The sequence below is a fragment of the Natator depressus genome, chromosome 9 (assembly GCF_965152275.1).
Source record: "Natator depressus isolate rNatDep1 chromosome 9, rNatDep2.hap1, whole genome shotgun sequence".
In the NCBI taxonomy this organism is placed as follows: Eukaryota; Metazoa; Chordata; order Testudines; family Cheloniidae; genus Natator; species Natator depressus.
In genome coordinates this window covers 54948813-54969603 of record NC_134242.1, presented here as the reverse complement: position 1 = coordinate 54969603, position 20791 = coordinate 54948813, and the positions used below count along the sequence as shown (strand labels likewise).

At 50.8% G+C, this 20791-nt stretch overlaps 1 protein-coding gene across 1 annotated transcript in view; it reads left to right on the top strand.

The window, feature by feature from the left end:
• The window catches only part of SNED1 (sushi, nidogen and EGF like domains 1), a 130915-nt gene extending 110133 nt beyond the window's left edge, over positions 1–20782 (top strand). The window contains exons 25-33 of the mRNA XM_074964232.1: positions 1551–1829; positions 2459–2603; positions 4206–4288; positions 5948–6046; positions 6798–6914; positions 8918–9005; positions 10532–10615; positions 11227–11264; positions 18207–20782. Coding sequence (XP_074820333.1) covers positions 1551–1829; positions 2459–2603; positions 4206–4288; positions 5948–6046; positions 6798–6914; positions 8918–9005; positions 10532–10615; positions 11227–11263 — 932 coding nt within the window. The 3' untranslated portion in view covers position 11264; positions 18207–20782. The remainder of the gene's footprint in view (positions 1–1550; positions 1830–2458; positions 2604–4205; positions 4289–5947; positions 6047–6797; positions 6915–8917; positions 9006–10531; positions 10616–11226; positions 11265–18206) is intronic.
• The last annotated feature ends 9 nt before the right edge of the window (positions 20783–20791 follow it).

Below are 20791 nucleotides of genomic sequence, written 5' to 3'. Positions count from 1 at the left end.
TCTCACACGCACAGTGATAGACAGAGACAGGGGCAGCCCCACCCTGCCACTGGCTGTAGGACCATTTGATGCTCCCCGGATCCCCAGATCATGGCAAAAGCACATTGCTTGCCAACTGGCTTAACATCAGGGGGAGCAGCCACTCCCTGAGACAACCAGCCCTCGCTCCAGCCTAGCTGTCCTGCCTAGGGGCCCGATTCATCCCTCGAGCCTGCAGGACCAACTCCATCAGCCTCAGTGGAGAAGGCATTGTTCGCAGATTTGCTCTGATTTGAAACTAAGTGTGGGGAACAGAAGAAGGTTGTGGGGATTGCCTTAAACTGGGAGCTGTTTGGCAGATTCTTCATACGCCCTTGTTATTTGTAGTCAGAAAAGGGGAGAACCTCTAGGTTCGCTCCCTGCTGTGCCCAGTGAATGCCGAGTGCAACTGCTTGCAGCTCTCTTCCTCCCTCCCTCCACTTGATGCTGATTCTGCACCATCCCTGACTATAGAGCCATGCTGGAGCTATGGCCAGCCTGCAGCTGGGCTGGGCATCACCCACACCCGCTGCCCCGGGCCCTGGGGTGGTGGTGTAGGAGCTGACCCCACAGTAATTCTGTGCCGGGGCACTCGCCAGGTAGCCCTCTAACCTGGCTTTGCAGCACCATGGTGCCGCTGGTGCGAGGCTGAGGATCTGGCCCTGCATTTTCAGCTCTAGACTAGAGATATCCTGGAGAAGGGGCTGAAGCAACAAAACAGGAGTGCTGCAGAGGTCTGGAGATGGACTCCATCCTAGCAAGTGGGGTGCTGGAGGGGCTCCCTAGAGTTGTCACTCGCTGTGGGCCCTGGCTGCAGTCAGGACACTTGCCCCATTGTAACTACATTGCTGTCGTTAGCCTGGCATAACCTGTATGTGGCCTTGCTGCAACAGTGCAGCAGGGTTTACATCAATGCTGCTCACTTCACTGCACCAGGGTCACCCCTATGCTAGGGTCTGCCCCAGACGGTTACAATGGTGCCCATTGCCAGGCTCACAGCTAGCCCAGGCCTGAGCATCCAGATTAGCCTAGCCTGGGGGTGAGCAGCCATGCTGCACAGCCAGAGCCTGTTTACTGGGTCCTTGCTGCTGCTGTGCCCCCTACGGTGTCACTAGGACTGCTGGGGCCATTCCAGCAGTGAGCTGAGCCCCTCTCTGAATCCGTCCCAGTGAACTGGGGGAGAACTGGGCACCTGGCAGGAACTGTAGAAAGGCATCAGAGGTAGGGTGACCAGATGTGCCATTTTTAAAGGAACAGTCCCATTTTGGGGGACTTTTTCTTATATAGGTGCCTATTACCCTGCACCCCCTGTCCCGTTTTTTCACAGTTGCTGTCTGGTCACCCTAATCAGAGGGCTTTAGCCAGTGTGAAAGCAGCACATGGGCTCTAAGCCCTGCCCCCACCAGGTCGGCAAGGCTGAGAGCACGAAGCTGTCCCAGGAGCAGAGATCACAGGCAGCTTGAGCCACGTAATCAGCGAAGGGACACTCCATTGAGACCATTCAGACTGATGTTTCCTTCCCACCGGCACAGGGCCTCTTCCTCCCCGGAACCTCACTGCCTCCAGAGTCAGCGCAACCTCTGTCTACATGACCTGGGATCAGCCGCTGGCGGGGTCTGTGGAGGGTTACATCATCAACGTCACCACTAACCAGAGCATCAAGAGCCGCTATGTGCCCAACGGGAAGCTATCATCCTACACGGTCCGTGACCTGCTTCCCGGTCAGAGGTATCGCTTGTCCATGACAGCCATCCAGAACACCGAGCAAGGCCAAGGGCACAGTGAGCCAGCCCATGTCTACATCTTGACCCGTAAGTCCATGATCCCACCATGGCCTCCCCTGAGCCTGGCAGGGAAATGTTATGCTAGGGGGACAGAGCATACACAAGGGAACAGGTGCCTCTGCTGCAGGAGTTCTGATGGGGAGAACAGGCATTGAACTAGTGATGTGACAACAGGGCATGGGAACATCAGCTCGTCCATGAGAGCCAGCATAGCCACCCGGGAATGTAAATTGCCCACGAGCTGGAACCGCCATGCACTGCAGGTGTTCCACCGAGCTGGAGGAAACACTGTTTCCATGCAGTGTTCTCCGCTCGAAAGCCAGCAGGGACCCTGTATGGTTCTTCCTTTGCTACACTGGGTGTGTGAGACCCCTTCTGTATTTGGGCACGCAGTGAGATGAGGGAGCTCTCTCACACGGCACGATCTGGCATGGGATGGAAGCAGAGCCATCATGGTGGTCTGGACATTTCCCGGGGCCATGCTGGCTGTACATATACTGATTCTCACAGATGCCATGGCTGCTCAGCGGGAGAATCCCCAGCCAGTTGGGAGTGGGCTTTCTCGGAGGCTGTGGCTTGATGGTAGAATTACACTCCATTTACTCCACTGATTCACTGCTTCGTCCTGGCTAAGCCTAATCCTTTGTGGCCTGCAGTGCAGAGGGATGGGACCCCTGAGAGGCGATGGGGCCAAGCAGGACACCCACGGGTGCTCAGGAACAGGCTCCCCCCAGCATTGCTGCCAGAACTGCGCCTGCTTGCTGATCATGACATCCTGGAGGAACCCTCGCAGGCTCCCAGGTAGGCTCAGCGGCAATTGCACAGCCCTGCTTGAAGTCTGAGCACTAACAAATAACATGTGGTGGTGGGAGCTGGATGAGAGCGGGAATGGGCCACTTCTGCTGAACCCTTGTGTTCCAGTACAGATCAGGTCACATGTAAGCCACATTTCCTGGCCTTCCTCTAATCCTCAGTGTATATTTGGCCACATCACAAACCCACTGTATAATCTCATGATTGGTAGCCAGCACTCATGATTGGTGGCCAGCACTAGAACAGTCTGGTTAGTGCATGGGGGATGCTCCCAGCAAATCCCTTGCCGCCCTGGCTCTGACCCTTGGGAACTGGAGTGCATCTGCCTCTCCCACGTGTACAAAGGGTGGGTGGGATGTTAACAGCTGGTGGGTGGCTCTGGATGCCTGATTTCCATTAGTGGCCTGAGCATCCAGCCCCACTTCCATGGCAGCTTTAAACAGCCCACCCCAGGTGCCCTATTCAAATGGAACCTCTCCTTGAAGTTGCTACAACCTATGCAACCCAGTGCTCATCAGTCGCTCTGCTGTTTGAGCATGGAATCTCTCCTCCCTCCACCCACCCCGGTGGACACTGGCTGCCTGGCCCATGTTTCAGATCTTCAGCCATCTCCTTACTGCTGTGCCCACCTTGGATCCAGCCTGCTGCACCCCTTCCTGGAGCCAGTACCACAGACCAGGCCTGCTTCTCCTGGGCAAGGGAGAGATCTGCATTTTAAATAGAAGCTCTTCAGATTTTTTAAGTGGGGTGAGAAGCTGGAGGAGACGGAACACAATCAACCAGGAGGAGAAAATGGATACTGGGGTGCAGACTGGCTGAATGCCCTGGAAATGCATGGTGGGACACAGGAGAATGTAGTAGAGGTGCCCTCTGCTGCACAATGCATCTGTATCATGGCCACATGCACCCTTTCTGCTAATCTCTGCAGCTCCTTAGATAGGAAACTGTCAAGGGCAGTCAGACTCCAAAACCTACATGAAGTGCCAGATTCTACAGTGGGCTATGTGGCAGCCAGTGTAGCCGCCATGTGATTGGCTCCCCATGGCAGTTATACCCACATCACTGAGTAGAATGTGCCCCTAGTTATTTCTCTGCATCTCAGTTCTCACTTGCTGCAGTGTTAATGCAGCACTTCAGGAGTGTGCACCCCAGGCTTCCTGCATTGATGCTGATTGTTTGTGTCCCAGTAGTGCCTTGAAGCCCCACTTGATAACAGAACCTCTCTGTGCCTGCATGTCACGAAGAGGAACAGTACAGGACTACGAGAGCAAGTTCACTTTGCAAACAGCCTTCACTTTGCAGGCTCCAGGATGGCACTGGAAACAAAACAAATTGAAACAAGATTTTGTGCAGTTTAAATGACCAGCATATTCATCGCCTGGCTGACGCTACGCTCAGCGTGGTCCATCACAGTTCCTTTCCACAGGCTGCTCTCTGCACTCAGAATGCCACTGCTAGGGCCCACCGACTGAATGAGCAATCTTGTCGGCAAGCCATATAACTGTGTGCTGTAGCCCACTGATTTCTGTGGGGGAGCACGAACGCCCTCTGGGCCACTGTACGAGGGCTAGTAATTCTTTCCTTTTCCAGGTTTACTGAGCTGGTGGATGGCAGACGGAGGATCAGTGCCAAGTTCAGCAGCTTGCCGAGCAAATCTGTCACTGTGAGAACACGTAAGTACTCTCCATCCTCCCCAGCCCCTTGTCTGTTGCCTGGGCCCCTGTCCCACAGAGGGTGTGAAAGCAACACCGGCACAGTTGCCTGCTGGACTGCAGGAGGTGTAACTCTGAGACGGTTATAAGATTGAAGTGTGCAGCACCTGCCCCACAGTGGTGTGAAAAGTCTCTGTCTCACTTTCTCTACACACAGCCCCCAGCTGGCTTTAGAGAAGGCCAATCCCACTGCCCAGCACAGATGTGAGGTGACTCCATGGGCAGGACAAAGCCGGGGGAAATGCTGGCAGGGGCAATGGCTCAGCTCTCTAGAAAGAAGATCCCTGGGTTGGAATGGCCAGGGGTCCTGGCACTGCATGTGCGAGGCCACAATGCCCTGGCGATGAAGCAGCACAGGCTGACCCTGAATGCCATGGAAGAGCCCCAGAGCCATGCTGCTTCCCCACCAGTCTGTGGCTTGTTGGGGCAGGGGTCAATCCCAGCTGACCGCTGCAGGGCCTGGTCCATACCTGCTGCTAAGAGAATTGTCAGACTGGCCCTGCCCAAGGTGCAGCTCTCCCTGTATCCTGACTCGGACAGTGGCCGGCTTCAGCTGCCTCTGAAGAGAACCCTGCTGTAGGCAGCTGCCCCATGTAACTCCCTGCCACGCTCAGACACAGTAACCCTCTGAATTGTAACCAAGGCCCAGGATGCAGATGCCATGACCAGCCCCCGCTCCCCCCCCCCCTCCCGCCAGCCCAGCCTGGGCTAAGGGATGGAGACTGGAGAATGAGAGAGGAAAAGGGCAGGGTGCCCAAATGAGCAGCTGTGCTGAATACAGCCCTGCAGCCATCTTTTGACTCCCTGGACCATGCACATCACCAGGAGGTTTTGCTGGCGGTAGCTGTGCTGGGGTTTACATGCAGGGATGCAAATCCTGTTGCCCCACATGGTGAAAGGGGAGGGAGATAACATGTCTAGAAAAATGTAAATCCCATTTGGTGGACCACTCTGAAATGGCACCTGGCTGTGTCTCCTGAGGGGAGAGCAGGGCACTGAGTCACCTGAGTTCTAGTCCCAGTTCTGACTTCCTGGGTGACAGTGGCTAAGTCCCTTCCTTTTCTGCACAATGGGGCTAGTTGTTCTCCCCCACCCTGAGGAAGTGCTGAGAGATCACTGTGGGAGAGGGTCTTTGGAGAGGAGCTGAATATGAACGGCCATGCCAAAGGCATGCAGCACAGCAAACGGTATGTGAAAGTCAGCAAAACTAAGAGCTGAGAAAAGGTGGCAATATCACACACGCACACCCCTACCCCTCCCTGTGAAACTCATTGCCACAAGAGATCTCTGAGGCCAAGAGCTTAGCGGGGTTCCCAAACAGACTGGACATTTGATAAAAATGGCCAGAATGACAGGAGCCAGGATTTAAAAAACAAAAACTAGGCATTTTGGAAGGAATAAATCTTCATGCTTCAGGCCTTAATGCAGCCTCTGCCTGTTGGGGTTTAGTAAGAAAGCGTCTTTCTGGGCAGATTACAGCTGCCTCCTGTGGGGTCCTTCCACCTGCCACTGAAGCAGCTGGTGCTGGTGACTGGGCTGGATGGCCCTTGGGGCTGATCCTGTCTGGCACTGCCTAGGTTCTCATATAAAAGGGATACATATTCTTGGTTGTTCTCCTAGAATCTGAGGCACCAGTGAAGCTGGAAAACATGGAGGAATCAACCAATTGGGTTGGCCTGGCACTGCAGCTGCTGGAGTCTGAGAACCAGAAGGGAGACTGTAAGTCTGGCGAGTGGGGGATTTATGTTTGCAGTTGGGACTCTACTGTTAAAGCTGGTCCCAAACCATAGCCCCTGCGCTAGACAGCCCCAAAGTTTGGGGAGATTTGCAACCCAAACCTGAATCCACAGCCCAACTTTGCAAATGATCCAAATGGTTATTGTGGGTCAGACCAAACGCTGAGTAACAGCCTTGGCTCCCTGGGGATCAGCCCTTTACAGCGTGGCTGCGTCACCCCACATGTGCATGAATTGCTGTCTCTGGCCAGCAGCATGGCCCAGGGCAGCTGTCCTGAACATGAGGGCTCCAGCTGCCATGAGGACAGCTGCCAGGTTCAGGGAAGAACCAGTGGGAGACAACCCATTGCCTGGCTGGCAATTTCTGATCTTCCATGCAGGAGGCTAGAGACTAGTCCTTGGGTGCGGGCAGCTCACTGCGAAAGTGCCAGCCCAGGGGGCATCCTTAAGTCAGGGCCTGATCCAGAGATTCTGAGCACCCGCAACACTCAGCACCTCTCGGGATCAGACCCTCCATGCCACCACAGGGCTCTCTCTGAAGCTTCCTGCTCGGACCTCTGAACCCCTGCGTGAGGGGGTACAGCACTTTATAAACTCCCCCCTCCCAGACCCCACCCCACAACCCTCTGGCTGGGTACACTGTGGCACTCTGTCTGGGCCATACACTTCATCCCCTGGATGTGCGTCCTCCGCCAAAGGCTGGAGCGGCCTGATGTTGGCGTTTGTGTTTGCAGACGATAGCCGGAACTGCTCCACAAACCCCTGCAAAAATGGGGGGACCTGTGTCCCGGGTGTCGAGGTCTACATCTGTGACTGCATCCCCGGCTTCAAGGGCAGACACTGTGAACTAGGTGAGGCTACAGCTGCCCGGCTGCCCCTGGGTCTCAGCCCTAGCCCAGCTGCCTGCCAGCAGTAAGACAAGAGAGTGGGAGGCGGGGGTGAGCCAATGCTAGGGTTGCAGCAGTCAGTCACACCAGGGAGCAGGGCCCAAGCCAGCAGGGAGCCCCTGTCCTGCAGGCTGAGGGGGCGCCAGGAGCAGCAGTGCCAAGGCAGGCTATGGTGTGCAGAGTCAGTAATGCCCAACAGCAGGCTAGAGGCCAGGAGGGGCCCTGGTGTAGTGTGTCCCGTGCTCACGTGACTGAGGACAGGCTGCTTTGATGCTTGCTGGGCCAGAGGAAGAGAGAATTCCACCCTCCCAGGCTCCATCAGACTGAGCAGTCCCCAACCCCCTCACCTCTCCTCCAAAGGCATTAGGCTGCTGATGCTCGAGGGGAGAAGAGCCTGCTCCCTGCTAGCACCCGTTTTGGGAAGGGCAGATTTGAGACCCAGCCTGCCCCTCCCTCCCAGAGAAAAGCTTGCTTGTATGCCCCTCCCCTGCTGTCTGGCACAGCTCCCACCTGCCCCTGGAGCACTAGTGTCTGGGATTTGCAGCAGCTGCTGCCTCCTGTCCTAGCTCTCTTCAGAGATATCAGGGCAGCGCTGCAGCCCCCAGGCAGCGGGATTAGAGCCATCACCCCGAAATGCTCATCTCTGCTGGGAAACCGGGGCTATGGACCTCAGGCCTTGTCAAATTGGCAAGCGCTGTGGGAGGTGAGAGCAGCATTTCAGCAGAGGGGGCGACAACCTGGGCCAAGACTAAGGGCAGGGACAGGAGCTGCTTTCTCTGTGCACAGTGGAGCCTGGGTCCCATAGCTAGCCCTGTATGCTGCTGGAGGGGTTAGTTCATACCCCACGCTGGGGTGTACAGTCCAAGGAGCTAGAGTTCCTGGAGATGGTGCCCATAAGAGCTGGGGCTAAGATTTTTCAAGAGTGACCAATGACTTTGGGGATGGAGCTGGGGGCACCTCAGATGGGCCTGATTTTCAGAGCGGGCGCTCAGCCCATGCCAAAAGCCAGCCCTCCCTGAGTGCCCCAAGTCACGTGCTGCTTTTGGAAACCTTCTGTCGAAGTACTGACATGGTCCAGTTGGGAATTGAATGCAGGTGGGCCCCTTAAGCCTGTGCTCTAGCCACTAGCCCCTCTTCCCTGGCCTTGGGCCCAAGGTCTTACTTGGAGTCCAGTTCTACCGCCCCTACCCCCACCCCCACCCACCCAGGTACCATAAACCTCTGCAGTGGTAGTCGTCTCAAGCGTGGAGCTGGTGCCTTACTTACAGCAGCGTTACCATGGCACCTTGGGAAGAGCAGCAGTGCTTCCGTCGCCATCAGCCACTGTGCTGATAACACGCACATTATATGGCCCCCTGGCTAAAGAAAACTCAGCCAGCCTCACATAACAAACCCTGCTGGGCAGCGAGCCCCCTGGGATGGTGGCCCTAAGAAATGTCACCGGGCAGGCACTGCCATCCAGGGCAGGAGCCTGGCGCTAAGCCATGCTGTGCAACCTCAGATGTCAGGCAGGCATTGGGATGGCGCATAGTACAGCACGTATGAGGGCAAATATTTCACAGATGCACAAAAGAAATTCAGTGGGGGAATAAACTCAGCTGCCTGATTTCTGGACCCCCTCATGCAGTGCTGCTACCAGGGCTCTCACCCTCTGCTTGGTGTCAAGCAGAAAGCAGGATTAGTTTTCCTGTCCTCAGCTGCTAAGTCCCCATTTTGCTTCCCCCTTTATAGGCCTGCTTTAAAACCCAGCCCGCAACTGCCATGCACCCAGGCTGGGGCTTGGCTGGCTGGCTGAGCCGTTCCCGGTGGCAGGGAACATGCCTCGCTTGGGATAAATGTATGCTGCTAGGAAGGTGGGTTTGAGCAGTTAGTGTCATTCATTTAATGACAGATTTTTCTCCATAATTGGGGTGTCCTGTTGCTAATAGGGCATCAAATTAACCCTTTCTCCCCCTCTCTCTGCTTAGCCTGCAAGAAGCTGCCCCACTCCTGCACTCGGCTGTACTCAGAAACCAAGTCGTTTCCTGTCTGGGAAGGCGGCATCTGCCACTACCTGTGAGTATAGCTTGCCTCTTGCACTTCCCCCTTCCTGTTTACATTTGGCCATGTGGAGAGCTCATGGGCAGTGGCTGAGGGCACACAGCTATTCAGCTGGGTTTGGAAACCCAAGGAGGAGGAATGCGGATCAGCTGCTTCCAGATGTAGTTTGTCTCATTTCTGTTATCTTGTCTGGCCATGTCTTATGGGGGGGAAGGGGAAGCTGCAGTATGGGGGCAGCTGTAGCAGCCAAAAAACAGTCCACATGCTGTCCTAGCACCTTCACTGACGTTTGGCATAGGTGTGGTTCTGCACTCAAGGGACAGCTCCAGGCTGTGCTGCAGTGGGTTGGGTTTTTATCAGTGTGGTGAAGGCAGGCGGTAGGCTAGTGTGTGATACTAGAAATGTTGGCTCTGTTGGAGCATCTAGAAAACGTGACACTGTACCACCCCTCGCCTCTACCAGGCATTGGGGTGTTTTCACATGTTGTGCTAATGCAAAGTCAACCAGTGCCTTTTCCCCCGGGAGTTGGGCAGGGAGGAGGGAGAGAGCGAGCTGGTTGGAGGGTGGCTGGCTGTCATCTTCTCCAGTTTCCCTTTCTCCCTTACAAGCAAAGATTTCTCTCTCTTGCCATCAGTTAGGGCCACAGCCAGTCTGACAGCGAGTATTTCCCATCTGCTGAACCCGTCTCAACATGCTCTCCCACTCCCGAATGCAGCTGGCACTGCTGTTTCACTAGGCAGCAGTGCCGATGATCTTCTAGTTGCAATCATGGGGTCAGTTACTCAAATGTTTCTGGGCTGTAGTTTGACGCTCTTGGCCCATCGTCTGTCTGTTTGGTTTCCATGATCTATCTGAAGTGTTGTGGGAAAGGCTAGCCATTAAGCGTGCAATAGCAGAGCTGTGTTTGAGTTGAATGGCGCTGTGATGCTTAAATTCTTTAAGCATTTCCATCTATATAAGGCATTGTTAACCCCTCTCCTCCTCACAGAATAGAGAAATAAAGTAGCTGACGGTGCAGTCATATTTTAAAGCAGGGTGGTAACCGGTGGGTCTTTAATGGCAGCCAGTCACAACACATACTTACTGGGCTCTTACCCACCAGACCCTAGAGTCCACGCTACGTTTGTTAACTGTGTTACCCTCTGTACCAGCCCCCTCTTAGCTATGCGCCAGACCCACGCACCATTTCTGGAAGGGTCTCGTCTCACTCTCCAAACTGTGCTGCCCTAATTACCAGCCAGAAAATTGGCTCTCTCCCCGACTCTAAGAGTAGCTGGGATTCCACTAAGGATTAGGAGTCCATTCTGAACCTGGCCAATAGACCCTGCAGCTGGTGGTTGAGTGGCCAGTGCTCTCCCCTCACGGTGCTGGTGGTGAGCTTGATCAACATTGGACATGACACCAGTCTTTTGATCAGGACTGACCAAACCCCACTGCACAAGCGACCTCAGGGATCCAGTGCTTGCGGCCAGGCCGGCCTCTACCCTTTTCAGTGTCTGTCTACAGCAAATTGTTCTGCTGTGTCCTCTTTGTACTAACAGATACAAGAGGGTCTACAAAGTCCACCAGGACATCTGCTACAAGGAGAGCTGTGAGAGCACTGCTTCAAAGAAGACAGGCAGCAGGTAGGGACGGTTGACGGCTACTGCAATGGCTTTGCAACACTGCAACGTACAGACACAATGGAAAACAGGGCTCACATTTTCAATAGAAACTAGTCATTATGGGTGCACAGTCTGAGACACAGTGACAGGGGGCTGATTTTCAGAAAATGCTGAGTGCCTACCTTCCGGAAACCAACTCCTTTAACCCAGCTCAGAGTGGGCCCCCAAAATCAGTCACAGCTGAAAATTTAGGCCTAGATGCCTGAAGATGTAGCAAGGGCTGGTACACTGAAATTGTTTGCATGGGGGGCTGGTTAGGATCAGTAAGTGTGTGCTATCGCTCCTCCTCAGAGCATGAAAATACAGAGCCGAGTCCTAGGCTGTCTGGGCGTTAGTCACCTTGGGACGACGTTTGTGGGTGTCTGCCATTGTGAGCAACATTAGTCCTTTAGAAACGATGAGTTGGGTTCATGGGATAACTTTCGGAGTCCCGAACGCTGGGAGTCCCATTAATACAGGGACTGAACTGCTGAATTGCACCTCACTTCTATGGAAGAGTACCTGTTAGTGTGAACAAAAAGAAAAAGGTCAGCTGTCTTGTATACTGAGACCTCTCTCTTTCCTTCTTCCAGAAAACAAAGTAACAATCACGCACTGAAGAAGCCATAGAGTAAGTGATGTTTCTCCCTGAGAGGCTTTTAGAAGGTAGAAGGGTGCTGCACTGAGGAGTCTGCCATCATTCGTAGCATCTGACAAGGACAGATGGTTTCACAATGGGGTGGGGTGTGAGACAATCATTCTCCAGGGTTAAAAGGGCAGTCAGGCAGCCTCCTACCTGGAGTGCTGTAAGAAGCACGGCTGATAGGGCCTGGCCCCAGTCTTTAACCACAGCAAGCATGTCAAAAACCCATGACATGCTGCTCACTGGTACCTGTGATGGACCCCCAAACTACTCCCATGCAGAAATGGCACATGGGCAAGACCATCTCGACTGAAGATGGCAGAAAGCTGAAATCCATTGCTAGAGTAATGTGGAGCGCCCTGGACTGAACAAATAGTGCCCTGGCTCCCTGAAAGTCATCATCAAGCTGGTATTTGCTATGGATTTTGGCCCCACTGATTTTCTATGTTGATTTCCTCCCCCCACCGCAACACACGGACCAGCCTCTTACAGACAAACATTTTCTTGCTAGCTTCAGATAAGAGTTAAGCCTTGGTTTCAAGACCTTAAACTTCACTTGTGTGTGTTTGTGCAAGGCTAATGTAAAGGCATAGCTGGGGGTCAGGTAAGCCACTCTAGACTAGAAGGATGGCTCTGAGAGCTCTGGGAAGGGGAATACTGACCATTGTGCTTAAGCTGGTTAAATATTGCCACAGATACCATCCAAATCATATAAGCATGCAGTGCCTACGAGGAAGAGCGTGCACTTACTTTATTTGGAGTAGACTCAAAGTTTTACCCCTCAGTTCATCTTTATTTACTGTAGTCGAGTGCTGCATGGTCCTTGCTTCCTATTATCCTGGTGCTTTTGTCTAGAAACTGTGCATTCCATCCACCTCCTCCTTTTAAGAGAATGCTTGCTGTGCTGTCGAAAGTTAATCTAACACCTTTTACAAATCTGCCAAGAGTTGTTGGAGACTATCCTCTAATGGGCCCAACTCCCACAGACCCTTCCCTGGCTTCTGACAAAATCTGCCATGCCATGGATGCAGCAGCCACCACCACCCACAACTCCACCTCTGCAGTTGACTGCTGGAGCCTTTTAGGTGGGAAGGAGCAGCCTGGAGATGCAGTGATCCAGTTTCTGTTGGCAGGACTCCTATAGAGCCTCTGCTCCCATCTATCTAGCCTCCCTGAGGAGAATGCCCAGGCCAAGGCAGTAGTACATTATTGTTGTATTTGTATTATGGGAATACAGAGCCCTAAATGGCTTGTGGTTTGTGATGTCAGAATTAGCCAGACTGAGAGTTCCTGCCTTGCAGAGCTGCATATTAGTGAAATGAACAATTCAGACAAAGCGTGGGAGGGAAAGTGACTTGCCCCAGGTAGAGATCAAGGAAATCTGAAGGCACAGGAAAAACTGAAATATCAACAGCCATTACCTGCTTCTTAAAACTAAACTTCCTTTACTTCTTTCAGAATGAGAAATGTATTATGTGTACTTCAGTTAGCCCATAAACAAGTGCTGGTTGGAGAAGTATATATTCTTTAGCTTTGATATGAATAATAATAACAAATTTACCTAGTGTGAGGAAGGAAGTTGCAGCTGCACCTCCTTAGGGTGCTCAGATGTATTTTTTCCAAAATCTCTTTCTTGAGTGGGGTCTGAAGTAGCTGTTACCAGTCAAGAAAGAGGTCTTGGAGTCACTGTGGATAGTTCTCTGAAAACATCCGTGCAGTGGCAGTCAAAAAGGCAAACAGAATGTTGGGAATCATCAAGAAAGGGATAGATAATAAGACAGACAATATCATGTTGCCTCTATATAAATTCATGGTACACCCACACCTTGAATACTGCGTGCATCCCATCTGAAAAAAAAGATATATTGGAATTGGAAAAGGTTCAGCAGAGGGCAACAAAAATGATTAGGGGTATGTAACAGCTTCCGTATGAGGAGAGATTAATAAGATTGGGACTTTTCAGTTTGGAAAAATGACAACTAAGGTGGAATATGATAGAGGTCTATAAAATTATGACTGGTGTGGAGAAAGTAAATAAGGAAGTGTTATTTACTCCTTCTCATAACACAAGAACTATAGGTCACCCAAATGAAATTAATAGACAGCAGGTTTAAAACAAACAAAAGGAAGTATTTTTTCACACAACATACAGTCAACCTGTGGAACTCCCTGCCAGAGGATGTTGTGAAGGCCAAGACTATAACAGGGTTCAAAAAAAAACTAGATAAGTTCATGGAGGATAGGTCCATCAGTGGCTATGAGCCAGAATGGACATGGATAATGTCCCTAGCCTCTGTTTGGCGGAAGCTGGGAATGGGCAACAGGGAATGGATCACTTGATGATTACCTGTTCTGTTCATTCCCTCTGGGGCACCTGGCATTGGCCACTGTCAGAAGACAAGATACTGGACTAGATGGACCTTTGGTCTGACCCAGAATGGTCACTCTTATATTCCCTAGTGGGTGGCATATAGGAAAAAGAAATGTAAAGTGTGAAAGATGGTTATAAACAAAAGGGAAGGTTAAGTAAATAGACCTGACCTGCCACACTCACAGAGAGTACAGAAAAAACTCCTGTTTCTAGAGAGAAAACTCAGGAAATGAACCTCCCTAAGATGTAATTTAACCGAGCATACTAATAAGGACCACAAATAAATTCAGGTATATATCCAAACTTTATAGTAACACCACCACTAGACTCTTTAGTAGTGGAGTGTCATTGTGTGTGCGCGCACGTACACACACACAGAGTAAATGTGGTAAAAATAGACAAAACTAGCCATCCTGTGAACCACTATAATATCATGTAAACAGTTACTCATGTAGCCTTGGATATGCTAGCATAGCTCAAGCATTTCCTTTTTTTTCCTTCCTCTTTCCCTGTTAATTCTGAGAGAAAATATTTCATATAAGTTTCTTCACAATTCTTCCCAAAATTTCAAATGTTTCCATTCCAGGTCTTGAAGGGGCATCTAAAAGTTTCCACTTGTTTTCCAAGACCTCCCCCAGGTCAGCAGCAGAGCTGGAAACTGAATCCCAGTCTTCAAGGCCTGTCCCTATGGCCTTTCCACTCCCTACCCTTGCCTCCTTGTGGCAGAGCTGCCCCAGGCACAAACATTTCAGGGTGCTACACGGGTGAATCTCACATACTTAGAGGCCAGAAGGCACCATCATGATCATCTCTGACCTCCTGCACTAGTTTAAGCCTGCAAGTGACCAGTGCCCCATGCTGCAGAGAAAGGCGAAAAAACCCCAGGGTCTCTGCCAATCTTACGTGGAGAGAAATTCCTTCCCAACCATAGAATCATAGACTCATAGAAGATTAGGGTTGGAAGAGACCTCAGGTAATTGTTCAACCCCCTGTTCAAAGCAGGACAAACCCAACTAATCATCCCAGCCAGGGCTTTGTCAAGCTGGGCCTTAAAACCCTCTAAGGATAGAGATTCCACCACCTTCCTAGGTAATCCATTCCAGTGTTTCATCACCCTCCTAGTGAAATAGTTTTTCGTAATATCCAACCTAGACCTCCCACACTGCAACTTGAGACCGTTTCTTCTTCTTCTGTCATCTGCCACCACTGAGCACAGCCAAGCTCCATCCTCTTTGGAACCCCCCTTCAGGTAACTGAAGGCTGCTATCAAATCCCCCCTCACTCTTCTCTTCTGTAGACTAAATAAGCCCATCTCCCTCAGCCAATCCTTGTAAGTCATGTGCCACAGCCTCCTAATAATTGTTGCCTTCCGCTGGACTCTCTCCAATTTGTCCACATCCTTTCTGTAGTGGGGGGCCCAAAACTGGACACAATAGTCCAGGTGTGGCCTCACCAGTGCTGAATAGAGGGGAATGATCACTTCCCTCAACCTGCTGGCAATGCTCCTACTAATGCAGCCCAATATGCCGTTAGCCTTTTTGGCAAAAAGGGCACACTGTTGACTCATATCCAGCTTCTCGTCCACTTTAATCCCCAGGTCCTTTTCTGCAGAACTGCCTCTTAGCCAGTCGCTCCCCAGCCTGTAGCACTGCATGGGATTCTTCCGTCCTAAGTGCAGGATTCTGCACTTGATCTTGTTGAACCTCATCAGATTTCTTTTGGCCCAATCCTACAATTTATCTAGGTCACTCTGAACCCTATCCCTACCCTCCAGCGTATCTACCTCTCCCCGAAGCTTAGTGTCATCTGCGAACTTGCAGAGGGTGCAATCCATCCCATCATCCAGATCATTAATGAAGATGTTGAACAAAACTGGCCTCCAGGACCGACCCCTGGGGCACTCCGCCTGATACTGGCTGCCAACTAGACATCGAGCCGTTGATCACTACCTGTTGAGCCCAACGATCTAGCCAGCTTTCTATCCACCTTATACTCCATTCATCCAGCCCTTACTTCTTTAACTTGCTGGCAAGAATACTGTGGGAGACGGTATCAAAAGCTTTGCTAAAGTCAAGGAATAACACATCCACTGCTTTCCCCTCATCCACAGAGCCAGTTATCTCATCATAGAAGGCAATCAGGTTGGTCAGGCATGACTTGTCCTTGGCGAATCCATGTTGACTGTTCCTGATCACTTTCCTCTCCTCCAAGTGCTTCAAAATGGATTCCTTGAGGACCTGCTCCCTGAGGATTCTCCTTCTTCCTTTTTTAAAGATGGGCACTATATTTGCCTTTTTCCAATCATGCGGGACCTCCCCCGATAGCCACGAGTTTTCAAAGATAATGGCCAATGGCTCTGCAATCACATCAGCCAACTCCCTCAGCACCCTTGGATGCATTGCATGGACTTGTGCATGTCCAGCTTTTCTAAATAGTCCTTAACCTGTTCTTTCACCACTGAGGACTGCTCACCTCCACCCCATACTGTGCTGCTCACTGCAGCAGTCTGGGAGCTGACCTTGTCTGTGAAGACTGAGGCAAAAAGAGCATTGAGTACTTCAGCTTTTTCCATATCATGTCACTAGGTTGCCTCCCCCATTCAGTAAGGATCCTACACTTTCCCTGACCTCCTTCTTGTTACTAATATACCTGTAGAAATCCTTCTTGTCCCCCTTCACATCCCTTGCTAGGTACAATGCCAATTGTGCTTTGGCCTTCCTGATTACACCTTTGCATGCTTGAGCAATATTTTTATACTCCTCCCTACTCATCTGTACAAGTTTCCACTTCTTGTAAGCTTCCTTTTTGTGTTTAAGCTCACTGAAGATTTCTCTGTTAAGCCAAGCTGGTCACCTGCCATATTTGCTATTGTTTCTGCACATCGGGATGATTTGTTCCTGCATCCTCAACAAGGCTTCTTTAAAATACAGCCAGCTCTCCTGGACTCCTTTCCCCCATTAGCCTCCCAGGGGATCCTGCCCATCAGTTCCCTGAGGGAGTCAAAGTCTGCTTTTCTGAAGTCCAGGGTCCATATTCTGCTGTTCTTCTTTTTTCCTTTTGTCAGGATCCTGAACTCAACCATCTCATGGTCCCTGCTGCCGAGGTTACCACCCACTTCCACTTCCCCTATCAAATTCTTCCCTGTTTGTGAGCAGCAGGCGAAGAGGAGCACAGCCCCACCAGCACTTGCACAAGAATGTTGTCCCTAACACTCTCCAAAAGCTTCCTGGAGTGTCTGCGCACTGCTGTATTGCTGTCCCAGCAGATGTCAGGGTGATTGAAGTGCCCCATGAGAACCAGGGCCTGTGATCTGGAAACTTCTATTAGTTGTCCTCAGAAAGCCTCGTCTACCTCATCCTCCTGGTCTGGTGGGCTATAGCAGACGCCCACCATGACATCATCCTTGTTGCTCTCGCCTCTAACCCAAAGACTCTCAACAGTTTCAAACTGGAGCTCTGAGCAGTCATACTGCTCCCTTACATACAGTGCAACTCCCCCACCTTTTCTCCCCTGCCTGTCCTTCCTGAACAGTTTATACCCATTCCTGACAGTGCTCCAGTCCTGTGAACTGCCCCACCAAGTCTCTGTTATTCCAATTACATCATAGTTCCTTGACTGTGCCAGGACTTCCAATTCTTCCTGCTTGTTTCCCAGGGTTCTTGCGTTTGTGTTCAGGCATCTAAGATAACTAGCCGATTGCCCTACTTTCTCAGTATGAATCCAGAGGCCTCCCCTGTTCCACCCTCCTCCTTGTGTTTCCTCCCAGTATCCCACTTCCCCACTTACCTCTGGGTCTAGGTCACCATCCCCCGGCAAACCTAGTATAAAGCCCTCCTCACTAGGTTAGGAAGCCTGCCTGCGAAGATGCTCTTCCCTCTCTTCGTTAGGTGGATCCCATCTCTTCCTAGCAATCCTTCTTCCTGGAACAACATGGTTGAAGAATCCAAAGCCCTCTCTCCAACACCTCCTGCGTAACCACACATTTACCTCAACAATTCAATGGACCCTACCTGGGCCTTTTCCTTCAACAGAGAGAATATGGTTCTTTCAACCCCAAATATGGTGATCAGTTAGACCCAACAACCAGAAATCAGGGAAAGAATTCTTTGTAGTAACTCAGAGCCCTCCCCATCTAATCTGCCCCATTATCTTTATTTTAAATATTACTTGTCAAACAGGGGAAGCACAAAATCAAATGCTCCGGCCCCCCTTGCTTGTGCGTATGACCCTGCATCCCATAGCTTTGCCTTTCTCTGCTAGAGCAAATAAATGTGCACTAGCAAACACTAGGGGCCAGATTTACACACTTGTCACTTGCAACTGTAAAGAGCAGCAGCCCAGAAATCTTTAAGAACCAAAGGGCCAAAACCACCACTGACTTCAATAGGGAAAAAGGGGATACACAAGAAAGCATTAATACGGTTTCCAAGCTCTTATGGGGCAAGTATACTCCATCAGCCAAACCCCATGGGAGCAAGAGTGGGTCACTCCCTCAGACAAAAAGAAATTGAAGTTGGAGTGCTTTCAGCTGATTCTAATGTTCTCTCTCTCTTTCATAGGGTTCAAAGCACTAAGAGCTTCATTTTACCAGATCTAAGGGCTTTCAAACACCAGGAAGATCGGATCTACAAATAATGGGGGAGACCTTCCTACGTGGAGTCACTGCCCTTCCTTCTCCTCCAGCCTGTTAGGGACACACTCAGACTGGCACACCACACAGCCATTTCCCCTCCGGGCAGCAGGCACACCAGGGCCCTAACATGGGCTTTCCTTATTGCGGGCGCCCTTCTTCCCATCACCAGAATCCATCTAGGGACAAGCAACATCACATTAGAATGGCTGACTGTCTTGTACGGGGGTTAGCCTATCTTTGTAACCCAGGCCTGTTCATGTGAGTCCCTCCTCTGCATGGGCATTTACAGGGCTGAAATCCAGCCCCCTCTTACCAGCATATGCACCGATCTGTTAAATTACAAATCACCCATAAATCAAGTTTAATACAGCACTACGCTCCTGAGCTATGAACTGACACCTGACCTACACAGCCCCGGCAGAGAAGTAAAATATTCCCCTGCACAGTCAAGTAAAAAAAAATCCTAACTATTTGAACTGATGAGGGTGGAAAATAAAGTAGTAGACACATTTCCCCTTCTTTTGTACCTTAAATGTTTGGGTTTTAAGAACACTGTGCTGAACAGCAGTCAATATTGGTTATTTTCCTCAAGTTATTAATGTTTTAACTGAGTTTCAGTGTGTAGCTTAGAAAAATGTCTACAGCACCTAACAATGATGAAATTTTCCCCCCTCCCCCAAAAAAGGTGAAGGCTTAGAAATGGGTTTGCTCCCATACTCATTTTTATAGCACATGAACACACTGGTCACTGAAATCATTCCAGGGCACTGTAGCCATGTTCAGCAAAGAAAATGTTTAAAGTCCTCATCTCCAGCTGAAACAGATTTAGTAAGTGTCCAAAGCATGTCAGCTGTAATCCACTTCTCTGCAGCTGTATATTTTAAACCAGGCAGTACCAGGAAACTGACACACAAACACTGATACAGCTGTGACACCAACTGGTATCCAAGCACTAATTCCCTGAATTACAGCAGAGCTGGCTGCAGCGGTGCTTAGATATTGGCAGCAATACCAGCTGGGCAGGCTCAAGGAAAGCATGTCTGGCTTTTAAGATTTCCTAGCTTTTGAGAGTTTGTATGAGTATGACACTAGTTACACATAGATTTGTGTATTACTATACACAGTGTATATTATAAATTAATACATACCAGAGATATAGTTTAGCAATGGTACTAGAGTGTTGTTTCAGAAGCAGTATATGGGTGCACCGCTAGGAGGCTGTTTGTGACTCATGGCGCAGGATACAGCAGCCTTTCCCCACTGCCTACAGCTAATAGTCAAGGGGGTGTAAAGTGTAAATACAGTTTCTTTAGCGAAGGAAAGAATGGTTCTGAGCAGAACATGGCACAGGCGTTAAGCAGCTCCCCTCAGCAGGTGTCCTCCCCATTCTGAGCACCTCGCCGAACACCCCTCTGAGCAAGAGAATGTCAGGGTGCTGAGGAACCTGGCCAGCCACAGCAGCCAGCCGGAAAATCAGGCTCCTTTCCAGGTAGTGAGGGTAATGCTATTACCCACAAGGGATGAGGAAAACCCAGGTCACGGATCTCTGCTGCAGTGGAATATTCCCTTTGCCTCCCAAAGCCATCAGGCTGCTGCTGCAAAGATCAGGCACAAGAACGACCCATTTGAGAGATGCTGCTGGAAACCAAACTGGGAAGTGGACTGGTTGACAGGTAATAAAGCTTCCTAAGGGCCCGCCCCACAACTCTAGAGTCTCAGTTATTCTGAGCTCATTTCACATGGGAAAGCTTAGAATCACTAGCCCTTAAACGCCCTTCACGTGGTCATGGGGGAGGGGTGGCGGCACTGCTTCTGGGACGTGGGAGGAGGGTGTCAGAAATTTGGAAAGCCCTTGTCATTACCTGGGGAGAGAAGAGAGTTGGGACCAGAACCCCAGGGGTCAAATCATCCAGCATTCCAAGTCAGGATGACAGGCCCCTTTCCCCAGGTGTTCTGTCACCTGAGTCCAAGATGGCGGCGAAGGCAAAGGACATGCAACCCTTCTGCGACGTTGCCTGAAAATAGGGTCACTGAATGCATATGCAGACAGTGTGGTTCAAAAGAAGCCTGCAGCTTGTTAAAATCTCGAGTTTTCATGCAAACCTTTAACTGGAAACTAAAGCAATCCTGCAAGCAGATGGTGCATGTTCCCTTCCAGTCCAGCTATGGCACCCTTTGAGCTATAGGACAGGAGTGTAGACTCTCGCTGCAAATCCAAGAGTCGGCACTCCCACCCACCTCATGTTCCCCCAGCAAGACCAGCATGTTCACACGCACCATCAGCCTGAGAGCTGCTGCCCAGAACAGACCCATGGCCCGGCAGCAGCAACGCGGTTGCAGCAGCTTGCTTCCCTTCTGCCATACAAGGAGTCTCCACTCTTGGTACGTGTTGTAATGTAGCTACCTGAAAGCTAGCGCAGCAGCATCCAGGTCAAACCATATGCTACACAGAGACTAAGCACAGTATGTAACGCAGCAGAAAAAGATTTTATCTTGTTCAAAAAAGTTAGT